Below are 15,896 nucleotides of genomic sequence, written 5' to 3' on the forward strand. Positions count from 1 at the left end.
GTGAAAATCAGCTTAGATTACCTGGTTATTTAAAGCAACTTTACCGATGAATTTATGACAAGGTATGCATCACTTTAGAACTTTAATCTTACTTCACCCCAACATGCCCTTCATTGTTTATATCTATATACATGTATTGTGCAATGTATGTTTAGTTAATCTAATCACAATTTCACACCTGTGTTTTTGTCCGCTATCACATCAGTGGAGGAAGTAAAATAAACCTATTTCATTCTGCACCCAAAAACACCTGTAGATCATTATCATCTTGGCTTCACTCAAGAAACCTTCCTAATTGGCCAGTTGCCTTAACTCTCTTTGATGTAATTAATTAGACATGGTAATTTTAACTGTTTTTTATATCATATAATAATATATCCTTGGATAATTGGATTACCCACATTTGTTAAAGTAAAGATGCATTATGTAAATTTAGATGAAGAGCTGACACTTCTCGCTATAAGTTGATTATGGGCTCAGCATGTGAATAAATGTCTAATTAATGAATAACATAACATTTGAGGCCTAACAAAAGATGTGCATTAGACAGATTTAGCTCTTACATAATGCATATTTAACTAACCACTGTAGAAGTCTATCCAAAGAAATTTGTCTTGCCATACAAAATTGAAATGACATTTTGTAGAAAATGAAAGTAAAAGTTGACTATAATATCCACTGTAATATATGGTGCATACAAATCATTTTGTATTTACAGTAATGGAAGGTTTCCGGCTTGCAAAGAACACTTGAATCATGTTACTGGTCATATATTGTTCTTGCAAACACAAGCATTGAGTAGAAAATATGGTTTGTAAACTAATCTGTGCATTATTTTCAAGTCAGCAACTGGGAATTACCATAAGATATCACATAATTTGAACACAGTCTACAATGTGCTCTTATCGATCGATTCGCTACAAAATTTATTTCACAATATTTGCATATTACAAACGAAATAGATCAGGCGATAATATAAAAATCCACTGCTTGATTTTAACAAAAATAAACAATAGGATGTTGACTACCGGTATATAAAATTGAATAGAGGGCGAGAGAAAGATAGGTTGCCAGGCAACGAAACATACACCCACAGCAGCTAAATAGTCTGGTCAGTCAACAAGAGTAGTAGGATATTTTTATTTTTGTTTGTAATGAAACAATTATAATACACTTAAATCTAATTAAGAGCAACAACTCATTAAGTAATTATCAGAAAATAATCAGAATTTGTTTGACCCATGCTAACGTTCTATAGTATACAAAACATTTAATATCAAGAATTTAGCTGTTCAAGTTATCAAAAATCATTGAAAATCAATATACTTGTTCGTCTCAAGACCTTAAACTCTGTGTATCAATCTAAGGTCAATCGAAATGGTTATATATAAAATCAATCAGATGAAAACTATGGTCTCTAAAGCATCCACAAGGACCATAACTCTGGCAGTAATTATCGGAAATCATTGAAAATCAGTTGACTTCTTCATCTCATGACCTTAAAAACTGTGTATAAATTTAAAGTCAATAGGATATTAACTTTAGCCTCTAGAGCGTCCACAAGATTTTTCAAAGTGATCAAAAGGTTTCTTCGTCTGATGACCTTAAACACTGTGTATAAATTTAATGTCAATCGGATATTTACTTTAGCCTCTAGAGCGTCCGCAAGTAATTCTGGATGCCGGACCGAAGGACAGACGGACAGACGGGGGCAACGACAATATATAACCACATTTCAATGTGGGGCGTATAACATCCACTAGACACAAATTAGGCCATTTTTATTTCAATAATTCACTTGCACCCAAGGTCTTTAATAGTGGCAGGAAATTGCAGGTGGACCCAGAGAAAACCCATAAGGTTGGGCACGCAACCCTACTCCTTGTCAAATACAAGCTTGGGAATGAGACCTCACTACTTAACTCAATGACAGATCTCATGATCTAAAGCTTATGCGTTAGACCCCAAAAATTACATAAATCTATAAAGTTTTCTAATCTGAAGAATAAGCTTACCCTGTCAGGCACTTCTATACCGGTATATCTAAACAAACTAAGGGTGTCGGGTGTAAAACCTAAAATGTTTTACAGTTGATAGATTTTTGTCCTAGGTTTATGATCAACTATCCAGAAGAAACTATCAGGCACATGACAGTGTTATTGCACAAGTATACCCAAAGTATATTATACTAAGACAGTGAAGTAAAATGCATGATTGATCATGCACGACACATCGCATCTTCAGTTTACTTGATAATCTCATGATCTTTATAATTGACATCATACAGTATTTGAATGTATACTAAAGCATGAATATACATGTATGGGTATACATGTATATGCTTAAATTTCCATCCTAGCTTATTTTACCTGTTTTTTTTTAAAGAATTTGTAAAAAATTGAAATATGAACTTTATTAGATCTATTATCTGTGCATTGGGTGGTGGTTAGTGGATTGTGATGTGGTGGGATATTTTAGTGGTCTCTGTCCTTTCATATTTGACAAATACATCTACAACAATGCAGTGATTAAAGTATTCTGGTCTTTTAAGTCTATAAATATTGCTTAAATTAGTGTTAACTTCCTTCATTAGGTCTTGACAACCTGCTTAAACTGTAGAAATGCCCCAGTTGTGTATAGGACACCTGTCAGAGGCCCCCCACCCCCTCTAATATTTGTTACTTAGTGTAATAATCTTCCTGGGGGCCAGCGGCAGCCCCAAAACTCAATTTTAGCTCAGAACACTGGCTGCCCCTCCCCCCTGCCAAAAAGAATTTCATTTAGACAGGTTTATATAATATTGTACAGATATTCCTCATTTGTGTACAAATCTAAATCCCCAAGAGCAAATAAATTCTACAACTCGTATCAGGCTCTAACATGTTGACTTCAGTTGCGGTTAGCACTTACATGTATTTATAAATTAAATCAAATATGACAGACAAATTACATATTTTAAGAAAAAAAAAAAATTAAAATGAATGTTCACTTTAATCAATATTTTAATAGTAAACTATATTATTTAATAATTTAAAAAGATAAAACATCTTTTTTTTTACAATACCAACCTTAGTATTGAAACAAGTTTTTCTTATAAGATATAAGGCGACATTAATCCTATGCGATATCATTGTAGCTTTAAGGTTGATGTATGCCACGCAGACAAACGGAATACTTCAATATCTAAAGTCTTGATAGGAGACTGTTGACAAACCTGTGTAAACATTGGCCTTCAATGTAGGCAGGTAAAATGAATATGAAGCATTAAATCAAGTACTTAGTACACAATGTGACAGTCGTGGTTATAAATTTGTCCAATAACTTTGTTGGCAAAGGAGTGGAGACGACCATTGTTTTACCTGAGAGAGTAAACCACCAAGCCACGCTAAAATTTACTGATAAGAGACCCGGGCCTTAGCTTTTGTTCCATAAAGCGAGACACGTGAGAATTATAAGTGTAAGATAACGAATAGATATTGCCTTCTCTACTGTTGTAAAGTTAAAATCCTTCATAAGGTTTGAGTAATCTTCTAGAATATTCAGTTAAAGTTTTGAATTTCTTTCAACCATTCAAATGTTTAACCCCACATCCTGTTATAATCTACCTTAAAGGGAATATCCCCCCCTCCCCTATTTCAAATCACATTCAAGATATTTTCATGTCATTGAAATAAAATGAAATCGGGTTTAACGTCCTACTGTTCAGCTCCTACTGCGCAAGGGGATCACGGTGGCTAAGTGGGTAAGATGCTGGCTTGCTTGTCTGGAGGTCGGGTGTTCGATCCCTGCATTGGCCGAGAAAGTTCATCCAGATTTTCCGGCAGGGTTCCCTCTTGTCAGTGATGCAGGACGGAGGGTCTGACAAGGACAGCTGTCTAGTCGTTCGAATGGGACTAAAAAAGCGAGGTCCTGTGTACACATTGGCGTGCACGTAAAAGATCCCTTGACAGTTGGAATTCGATATAAGAGTAGGCTGTAATGCCGCTGTCCGGGCAAAATTTCCCTCATAGCACACTGCATAGTGTATGCACGTCCCCATTAGCCCAGTTCTGAGCAAAACAGTAGGACGTTAAACCCCATTTCATTTCATTTCCTACTGGGCTAATGAAGACAAGCATACACCATACATTGTGCTATGCGAGAAATTATGCCCGGGCAGCGGCACTATTACCTATTCTTATATCGAATTCCAACTGCCAAGGGATCTTTTACGTGGACACCAATGTTTACATGGGATATCAGTTTTTCATCCCATTTGAACGACTAGACAGCTGTCCCATTGAACTTTCTTGGCCAATACAGGAATCGAACATGCGCCCTCAAGGCTAGCGAGCCTGTGTCCTACCCACTTAGCCACTGTGGCTCCCTTTCATGTCATTACATGCATGTAAAGATAACTAAAATCTAGAACAATACATACATGTATGTAAGTACATAGACAGGAATTTGATCTGGGTTAAGGAGCATATGATTTAAAAAAAAACCACACACTTTTTGTCCTGGCAATAATCGTAATCTCGGATTTTTCAAGCAATAATACTCATTTCTGACCCTAATCAATCAATTTAAGCCAACCCCACCTTAATTGTTTGAGATGCTGCTGGCCTGTGGGACAATCTATGCCGAGGTTCCGCACCCTGTTTGGAGCTTGAAAATCTGCAACCACTATAAAGTGAAACCGAGGCTATATTTTTTAAATATACATCGTTGCCATAAACAAATAATTAAATAAAGAAATTATGATTCCCTTTAACCGTCTAGAGTCAGTGTCTTTGTACAAGTTTGAAAGGTTTTAAAATGGTTTGACAATGACCTACACAGTTTGCATACACATGTGTACAGTGATCTGACTCAGCTCCCAGATAAAAAAGAAAGCAATAAACCTTTTTAAAGTCTATGAAAGTCTTGAATAAAATAACAACTGCATGTTCATTATTGTGACCATACAGAATGATTGTATGATTCTCTCATCTGTACGAGTTTTATTGGATGCATGTATTTGCGATAAAAGTGGCTTATTAAGGCTTGGGGGGAAAAAATGTATAAGTTTATTAAGGTACATATCGCTCATTACGAGAACTCTGAAATTGTCATGCATGACAGTTTAATACAATTTAAGACCCCATGAAAACATCTATCAAGAGAAGTGTAGTGTAGTGTAGTGTTACTTTGGGTGGGAAGGGGAGGGGAATTTACATGTTGGCCTTTTGGCCTGGTGGACCAATTATTGCATTTAACCTCATAAAAGTTATCACTACATGTAGGACATATAATATTTGAAATAAAAGGCAATACGTACGGTTACAAAAATTGGGGATTTAAACATACATGTACATGTCTATACTAGTCAATATATTATAGGAATGAATGAATGAATAAAATGGGGTTTAACGTACTACTTTTCAGCTCCCACTGAGCTAATGAAGATGGGCATACACTATACAGTGTACTATGAAGAAAATTATACCTGGATATAGAACCTCAGGTTTTTCGTCCCATCTGTAGGACTATACATTGTTAATCGCCAGACCCTCCGTCCTGCACCAATGAGTCAGGACTGGGGCCATTCCATTGTCAGTGTAATTAAATACATTACCATTACTTTTTATATGTATAAATTACTTTCTCAATTTTAGCAATGTAATTCATTACCATTACCCATTACATTGAAAGTAATTAATTACCCATTACTTTATAGACATTCAAAAGACAACGTTATTTTTCTGTCATGAAGCACATACAAAATCATTTGATTTGCTAATTGCTATAAATCATTGTTGTAACTATGTATGGCTTTGAAAAATGAACTGAAAGTATAGTTATAACTTCATTTGATTTCAAGTAATCAGATACAATTCTTAATCAATCCAAATGGTTTGTCTATAAACATTTAAGATATCATTCAGCACAGCAAGACTAAAACAATATATATATATTTTTCATATTAAGTAACCATAAAATGATGAAATACTTTAAGGCCACTGTTTGGTTTGCCACTAGTCACGTTGAGATTAGAATTAATGTGTAACAGGACTGTCTAATTGTCTTTTAATCTAACTGATTGGTTTAATGATTGAATGCTAAATTAGCACTAATCTTTGATTACAATTTATATCTATTTGGAAATCCACTTTGTTTAAGATTGCATGTCTGTAATGGGTCCCCAAATAAAAAGTAATAAAATTAAATAGTTATGTGTTCTTGTTATGTTTTTTTAAAACAGATTTAAATCTGCTTTTGTTTTTAAATTTCAATTAATTTGATTTCTCTTATCCTAGCACACTGTCGTGCGATACATTACAATGGGATTGTCACTATTGAGTCCACGATCAGGTACGTGCTGATCAACAGGATCGCTACGACTGACCTCTATGTATGATAAGACCAGAATTAAAACCACAATTTCAATCATAGCGTGAATCGTGATAGTGAGAACTTAGCATTAAATATAGTTAATTTACTTCTTTAATGCTAAAATTTGAGGCTTGTCATAGTTGGAAATAATTGACCATTACACGTTTTTTAGAATGTATTTAATTACATTTCCATTACTTTTGAAATCTTCCATTACATGACCATTACATACCATTACCATAACCCTGCCACTGACAAGGCAAATCCACACCTGCTGAATATATATAGTAGGGATACATGTCCTTATTTATCTTTGCCTTTTCTCTAATTTGAACCCTTTACCCAAATATCCCATCCCCTAGACACATCTTAAAATCTCCTGTATTTACTATTACATCCTCCATCCATCCAAGCCCAGAAACAATGTAGATTAGAACTTGTTCTTTTGAAAAAAATCTCATCACAGAAATAAGTTGATGGCTCTGCATCTTGAATCATGATACATTTCAATATATTCCAAATTACAACAAAACATTAAAGCCTTGTTGCGCCATTTTAGACAGGTTGTGAAAGATAAATCTCTAATAGGAACATCAGTACAAAGATAGGTTGCCAGGCAATAAAACATACGCCCACAGCAGCTAAATCGTCCGAGCGGTCGTCAAGGGTTGTCGCATATTTATTCCTTTGTAGGTAATTGGGAGCCTTTACAAGACAGTTCCATACAGATCAGATTATAAATTTTGTCGTTTGAGGGTTTACAAGGTTCTACAAACTGAAACAAGGGTCTTAACTCTGGAAGTAATCTACAGAAATTGTTAATATTTGACAGGCTTTTTCGTTTTATTAATTTAAATAATGCATATAAATTTCATACAGATCACATTTGTAATTCAAATGTTCACAATCGCCATAACTCTAGAAATTATTGATGGAAATTGCTGAAATTTAGACCTGTTTCACAAATTTAAATGATGCATATTAATTTCATACATATCGGATGATAACTATTATCAATCGAGCATTAACAAGGTTTAACAAAGTGAAACAAGAGCAATAACTCTAGAAGTAATTATTATAAATTGCTGAAATTCAATAGGCTTCTTCGTTTCAGTAACCTAAATACTGCATATAAATTTCAGAAAGATCGGATGATAACTTTTGACGTTAGAGCGTTCACAAGGATCAATAAAGTGAAACAAGGGCCATAACTCTAGACGTAATAAACGGAAATTGCTGAAATTCAATAGGCTTCTTCGTTTCAGCAATCTAAATAATGCATATAAATCTCAGGAAGATCGGATGATAACTTTTGACGTGAAAGCGTTCACAAGGATCAATAAAGTGAAACAAGGGCCATAACTCTAGACGTAATAAACGCGAATTGCTGAAATTCAATAGGCTTCTTCGTTTCAGCAATCTTAATAATGCATATAAATTTCAGAAAGATTGGATGATAACTTTTGACGTGAGAGCGTTCACAAGGATCAATAAAGTGAAACAAGGGCCATAACTCTAGAAGTAATAAACGGAAATTGCCGGATGATCGGATGATAACTTTTGACGTAAGAGCGTTCACAAGGATCAATAAAGTGAAACAAGGGCTATAACTCTAGACGTAATAAACAGGAATTGCTGAAATTCAATAGGCTTCTTCGTTTCAGCAATCTAAATAATGCATAGAATTTTCAGAAAGATCGGATGATAACTTTTGATGTGAGATTCACAAGGATCAATAAAGTGAAAAAAGGGCCATGACTCTAGACATAATAAACAGAAATTGCCGAAATTCAATAGGCTTCTTCGTTTCAGTAATCTTAATAATGCATTAAGAGCGTTAGAGAGTTCACAAGATATTGTGGACGATGGACGGACGGACGAGGGCGACGGCAATATACGTCCACATTTCAATGTGGGCGTATAAAAATGGTTCAATTACCATCAGTATTTGCAAAGGTACATTGATTGAAATTTCATGGATCTATGCTGCTCATTATGACATGAATCCGTCACCATTCTGTTCTGGGCAAACAAAAATGATACGCCCATCATTTACATATACATGTACATCTAGAATTTGTATAGTTTTTTTTATTAAAGATACATTATGAGAGATTCGATAAAGAGTTGGCAGTTCTCACTATAATAGTTAAAAACTAGATAATGTAAAGACAATTTACTGAAAATTTCATTCAAATTGATCCACTATGAACTGAGAACTAAGCAATTGAAATTTCCACCTAGCCTCGATCATCATTACTAAAGTCAGTACGATAAACAGCATAGTCTCAATTATCCATTTAATCGTTAAATCGTGAAGGAAAGTTATGTAGTAAATCGGCTCATAATCCACTAAAGATCGCAGGCCTGCGATGCCATCTAAGGTTGATTATGGTCTGAATAGGTTAATTAATGTTTAATTAATAATCTATATAACATTTCAGGCCCAAAGAAAGACCTGCAATAGACAGATTTAGCTCTTGCATAATGTATGTTTAAATATTCATCCTGTGTACATTAAAAACCATGGATTAAGCTGTGAGAAATTTGATATTTTAGCAGAAATGCAAATGGCGAATTGTTACTTTAATATTGAAGAATTTATTTAAAATGAAGTCTCAATCTGAAATAGTTTTCAGTTTGAGTTATTCAAGTAATATACAGGTTTAATTGGTCAGTTGCTGTAAAACTGATTGCTCAATAGAATTTTTACAGTATTAATATTTGCTCCTTGAAGATAAAACATGTTTATAATACACAGGATATGATTGAGATTAGAGAGTAACATTTTTATTTGCTGAATAAAAGATTTCACACTTGAAATTTATGAAAGCAAGGTTTATGACAACAGTATATGCATTTGCATTCAATTTCAACCCCTACAATTTCATATATTTACATAATTTTAAATGTCACCAAAGTCTTCTTTTATTAGAAAATATTTCCTTACTCTCACTGATTCAGTTTAAAAACTGTTTATACAGCAACAGGCGTGTGACTAGAGGGTGGGGGAGTGCACAGAGCGTATCTTTTCTCATACATCCATCAAAATAATATTGATAAAAACATTGTATAGCCTGACTCAACTCTAATCTTACATCTATACACCTAAATGAACAGAAATATTGTCACAGAGCTTCTGATTTTATAACCTTCACATTGTCTCCACCTTGGATTCCCCCCCCTCCCCTGCTCAAATTCCTGGACACGCCCCTGAGTAATGACCTTGGAAGATGAATAAGTTTTTTTAAGTCTAATAGTCTTTTAGCATTGTCTGTGTGTGAGAATTCATATGCAGGACAATATTATATCCGCTCTGCTTTCGAGTGTACAATCACATCTGGAATAGAAATACAATTTCATCTGTACCTGACAAAACGTCAACCATCATTGAAGTTGCACCTGTCATTTTTAACTTTGTGCTGGACATGTACATGTATTTAAAATAACAATAAAATCTTTACAGAAAATATACATTTTTGTGCGAGACAAAACCACAGGACGAATTGTGCCTGACAAAATGCAAATTTGCACAGATATGGTCAAGTGGTATATTTCCAAGCTTGTGTACAATAAACATATATAACAGTCAATAATCATCTGGAAAACCTTTCATATTTGACACTAATGTTAGACTCATATGAATGTTACATTAAGGTGGGTAAGTGAGAGAAACTGCTGAGCAGTATATATAGAGAGCTAGATCTATACCCAAACGGTTGCATGTTCATTCCTTTCTAAAGCTGAGTGTCAAATCCTAAGGTGTCCTTGAATAAAACATTTTTTTCCCTATATTCCAGTCTCCCCAGCTGTTATTATGTAAGATGGTCTGTGTGTGTGTACATGAATTGCACCTGTAAGACAACATGTCTGGAGAGATAAAAGTGGAGGTAATCAGGATCTACCAGTATCCTAGAAACAGTGGTAATGTCATGCTTCAAGCAACTCGTATACAATCAACACATCATGTCCCCATTATTATCATTATTGATGACCCTATACTTCATGAGCCCCTGACAAAAATAGACTTCTTTCAAAACATAGTATTACCATGACTAAAGTTATTAAGAACAAAGGGAGTGGGTTTCTTGTTCAAGCAAATAATAAAGACTCTAGAATCTTTGTTAAAAAGTTGCTTTAAATTAATCCAGTATTTGTTTCCAATTGAATGTTTCTTATAAGAAAATGAAATGAAACAAAATGGGGTTTAATATCCTACGTACTGTTCTGCTCCAACTGGGATAATGGAGACGGACATACGCTATACAGTGTGCTAAGATGGCAATAATGCCCTGGCAAAGGCACTATGGCCTACTCTTATATCGAATTCAAACTGACAAGGGATCTTTTAAGTGCACACCAATGTATACACGGGACCTTGTTGGTTTTTTTTTTGTCCCATCTGCAAGATTAGACAGCTGTCCTTGTCAGGCTCTCCATCCTGCATCACTGACAACGGAAAATCACGCTGGAAAATCTGCATGAACTTTCGGCAAATGCAAGGATTGAACACTTTTTTTTATAAGGTATTTGTCGGCAATTTGTTGCCTACTTAAATGCCTTCATATACAAGAATAAAGTCTGAAAATAGACCCTACACAAATACATTTATTTAAAACCACTTTGTTCCACTTCGATCAACTTCAACTTTGGGTTGTTTTAAGTTTACATTGGTTTTCCTAGTGATTTCACAATGCCATCTATGATCTTTATATGTATCTCTTGTACAAAAATATAGTAATAATAATTTCATACAAGTCAAACATTCAAAGGATCTGGTTTGTACTTTTAAAAAACATGATAAAAGATAGGTTGTCAGCTGACAAAATATACTGTCCATTATGATTCTTTTGTAGGTAACTACACAAGCAGAACATTTTCAGGACACTAACAAGTGATAAAGGGTAACAACTATGAAGTAATATCGGAAATTAAATCCTTTGAATTAGATTGGCTTATCCTAATCCTAACACAAAACATCATGTACATGTAAATTTCAAGTCAAGGGAGATAACTTTAGCCACAAGAGAGCATGAACATCAAAATTATCAAGGGCATAAGGTCATTATCAGAATTAAATAAATATCAACAGGCTTATTTCTCTCACTAACATAAAATGTCAAGTCCACTAATTTGTTTCATGAATATGTATGTAAACACAACAAATTTACCCTCTAGATCATACACGTGGCATTATGAATGATAGGGGGATGGACAGAGAGGGGTACATATAATGTACAACAACTCTTAAAAACTCTTAGGAAAGCCAGAGTAGCTATGGACATGTGAGTGATGTGACAGTTTCAAATAGACTGGGAATATCACTCAAGACAACATGTAATGTGGCTTGCAAAATAACTTTAGTTCATGAAAAGAAAATACACCTTGTTTATGAAATGATCAGTAAATCCCCAGATGTTCAATATAATTTTTTATGAAATTTTATCAATATATATTAAACGACTGGAAACCAGCTTGTGTCAAGTACATGTAAATATATGATTAAAACCATGATTTCCAGACTAGTCCTGTGCAACACACCTGAGATATGACCAAGTTTTTTTTTAATGTCTGTAATGTCTTAAAAATATGATAACTTAATACTATTATGACTATCAAACATACATGTAAGCAGGGCTGCCGACAACCAGTATCGCAGCGCAATTTGCGATACATATTTTGTCCGTTGCTAATCAAAAATTAAAATCTAAAGTTTTTGATTCGCACTAACTGCGAATCATTAATATGCCTGTCATTTTGGATATTGACACAAGGATAATCCACATTTGAAGACTAGAAAGCTTTCTCAACATTTCAACAAGTATAAAATGTTGAATAAAATTTTATAAACAAAACTGAATTCTCCGTGTGACATTATCTTCTCGAACTACCCAGACACAATTCATTATACGGTACTATATAATACAGGGACATAACGCTATGAATAGGGACTATTAAACCGGAAACAGGGAATCAAGTAGTACCACTCACGTTGCGAGACATCAAGTAATTATATGATATTTTGAAAGAAATAAATCCAGTATATCCTCTACGTATTGTAAATAAAATATAAAAAAATAAATGTTAACGTATTGTAAAATGATAAATCAAAGTAAAAATTCCCGTAAAATATCACGTGTCTAGTCAATTGAGGTGCGCCCGATTGAACAAAAAAAGCAATACACGATAAAAAGCAGACGAAATTGTTTTCTAACGAAGATTTCTAACGTATAAAAAATAACAATTAAAATGATTGGGGCTTCGGAAGTCACTGTTAAGAATTGGCTTCAGACATAAGACCTAACTAAATGTCTACATCACATTCACAAACTGTCACAAGTACTTGTGGCAGTCCTAAAAAAATCTAAGATTAGTAAGAATGGAATCTAATCATATTTGTTATGAACTAAAGTAATATCTTGTTATTTAGGTGTTTTATGTTGAAACTGAAAACTGCTAATCAATTTTTAAATTTGCTAATCAAATTTGGCAAAATTGGACTTTTTGATTAGCAGTGCTGCTAATCAACCGTGAAAAATTACCGACAGCCCTGCATGTAAGACTACCCAACCGAACACATCACAAATTTCACAAGCATTATGCAAGAGCTAAATCTGTCTACTACAGGTCTTTATTTAGGCATTTAAGTAAAGTAGCCAAGTCTTTAACTCAGTATCATCCAGTCTTCGACATTACAAACATGATGTTGTTATCTTTAATCTTACCGTGAAAAGATGGGCTTCTGGTATCCAATATTTAAGACACAATGAATCGCATGCCAGAATGCTTGCATGTGCCATTTGTAATGAGCGACTCGATGAACAAGACATTTATTAACATGATAAGACCATAATAAGTCTTGATGCCATTGGATAGGTCTGATTTTAAGTAGATTAGAACGGTTTAGCCATTTAATGATTTAATCTTAAAATGGAGAAGTGAGGCTAAGCGACGAACAACCAGGATGGTGGTTATAATTAGGGCTGGCGAAAAATATCGATATAGCCGATAATCGTAGCCGGATAAGGGAAAATATCGATATCGATATTCAGTTCTTGATATCGATACTCGTAAATGTTTTGTGTCAAATAATCACGGTCATATCACCCATATCATTCAAAACATGCTAAAACTAAAAACACACACACTAAGTAGTAAGTAAGGTAAACCACCGCGCCGGTAATTTTTAAGACGTTTACACCAATGACAATGAATAATTAATTAATTGTTCAGGGGAAATAACTCGATTTTAATAGAAATTTATCTATTGTTATAATCGGCCGAGGAAAATTGTCAACAGTGATTAAAGGCGAGCTTGAAGCTGCGAAAACTATTTTGTAAATAACCCCATCCGATAAGTTGTGAAGGAAACAAATATTAAGAAAACAGTTTGAGGATCATAGTTTTTTTTTATTTGATCAAGAACACATTTAAATGCATTATTAGCATACAAACAGTTATTTCTTTCAACTTCAAATTTTTCAATATATCAATATCGATATTGCCGAAATGGTTGCCGATATCGATATTTGAAATCGGCATCGATTGCTAGCCCTAGTAGTAATAATCAGTGCACACATCTTGTCTGCAAAGCGTCAAAGGCTAATATCTTTGCTCAGAATAAAGTAATTTGAATGATATATTCAATATACATGTATTCATTTTGCATTATCTATTTTTGAACTATTATAGCAAGAACGGCCAGCTCTTTATCTAAATCTTAGATAATGTATCTTTAATCAAGTAGTGTTTTACACCGACTTTGACAATTATGATGCACAGATATGCTAACCACAGTAATCTACATGTATGCATGTCTTGAAATGAAAATGACTGCCTGGAAACTGCTTAAGATTTAAATAAGATCACTTGCACCCTTGTCACATAGGATTATATGCTTAGATGTAGTTGGGTGTGGGCCAGTCTGCAGAGTTTGTCAGATTTCGACGAGATCTTGTGCGTGCAATGAAAATCTTTACTAAATTCTGGCGTGCAGCCTAACATTTCAGACGTGAAGGAGATAAATCCACGAGTGATAAATTATGCTATTTCTGTCTGACGTGTAATTTAAAAAAAGTACCAATAAATTCAAAATTATAGCAACCACTGCACGTGTACCGTACATTAGCCACACATGGCAACTCGATTGGGTCAATTTGCCTCGCACACTGAGTCACTTCACTACTTACCATTATGGTAGTTGTCTCCCTTGCATGTCGGGTATTATCGTTATTATTGAATGCACATCGACAACGGATTACCATATACGGAAAAAAATGGCATTTAGTACTGATTAAAGTAAAGTCACTGTGTGCATGCAAGGTAAAAATATTGTGCCAAACTGGCATGCAAATCTAAAGAAAATTCGTGTGCACCGATCTCTGAAAAAAATTACTTGTGCATGCACGGACATACTCTGGGGACTGGGGTGTCGGGAAAAGCAAATGAACAATAATCAGTCATTATTGTGCAAAAATGTATGTTATGATACATGTCGTTCTTGCTCAGTTAATGCCATTATGATGATTCACAAAAGCTATGCTATATAGAACTAAAGTAGTCGGTCTTTCCTTATCTCACACCTGCAGTGACGATAATGCAGTCTGCAGAACAAGTCAAATAGACATGGGACACTTGAAATGTAAACAAGAACAAATATGTGATAAAAATAACAGTCAGGGATTTCAATATTACAATATGAATAGACTTACATACTGAATATTCCATAATAAGTTGAACTGAGTATTGAGTGACTGAAACGTTTACTACGTTGTCGTTTGAATAACAAACCACAATTACGGTACCAATAATAATCATATTTGCAATTCAATTGGCCCGAAATAAACAACCAAATTAAATCTTGCAAATTTTTGCTATTTGGGCAATTATGCTGGACAATCGAATATGGATTTGACGAGTGTCGAAAAACAAAAAGTAAACACTGATTGGGCTTACCACTTATTTCTTCGGTTCCTTCTGTAAGAATATCTTTCGTCAAATTTGACAGTTGCCCTGTGAAAGACGAAATACTGCCGCCAAGCCATGACATTTTTAATCAATTTTTTCTTTTTAGGGATTATCAGCCTTAATTTCAATAAGTGTCTGCATTAATTTCTTCAATCCTAAACCCTAAATAACACCATTTTTTAGTTTGCGAGACAAAATGCCAACACGACGGAGGCCATCTTGCTTGTTTAGCACAGAATGCGCATGACTAAATAAAGGGAGATAACTACCACAGCTTCATCGTTCAATTTCAGGAATGCACACCCAATAATTGAATGTCGAATTTCAAATTAAAGAGGTGCTGCAAGTTACCGTGACGAAACATACACCCACAGCAGCTAAATCTTCGTGATATGCCATACCCGTTGGTAACCTCAGTCGCTTGATCGTACTTAGCCTAAGCAGAAAATTCCCATCATGTAACTTAGTCAAGCTATTGAATAATTAATGAATCTATACCTACCCAGAGTTTCATCGCTCTCGTCCAATTGGAACCAAAGTTTTCGTGTTCCAAAGTCTCAACAAATCAAATTGCT

General features: G+C 34.4%; 1 protein-coding gene across 5 annotated transcripts in view; it reads right to left on the reverse strand.

The window, feature by feature from the left end:
* The window catches only part of LOC126822265 (thyroid receptor-interacting protein 11), a 61,876-nt gene extending 46,335 nt beyond the window's left edge, over positions 1–15,541 (reverse strand). For all 5 annotated transcript variants that reach the window (XM_050551040.2, XM_050551039.2, XM_050551037.2 and 2 more), the window contains exon 1: positions 15,310–15,541. In XM_050551040.2, the coding sequence (XP_050406997.1) occupies positions 15,310–15,403 (94 nt within the window). In that variant the 5' untranslated portion in view covers positions 15,404–15,541. The remainder of the gene's footprint in view (positions 1–15,309) is intronic.
* Positions 15,542–15,896: the final 355 nt, after the last annotated feature.

Source organism: Patella vulgata, chromosome 5 (assembly GCF_932274485.2).
Source record: "Patella vulgata chromosome 5, xgPatVulg1.2, whole genome shotgun sequence".
Taxonomy (NCBI): domain Eukaryota; kingdom Metazoa; phylum Mollusca; class Gastropoda; family Patellidae; genus Patella; species Patella vulgata.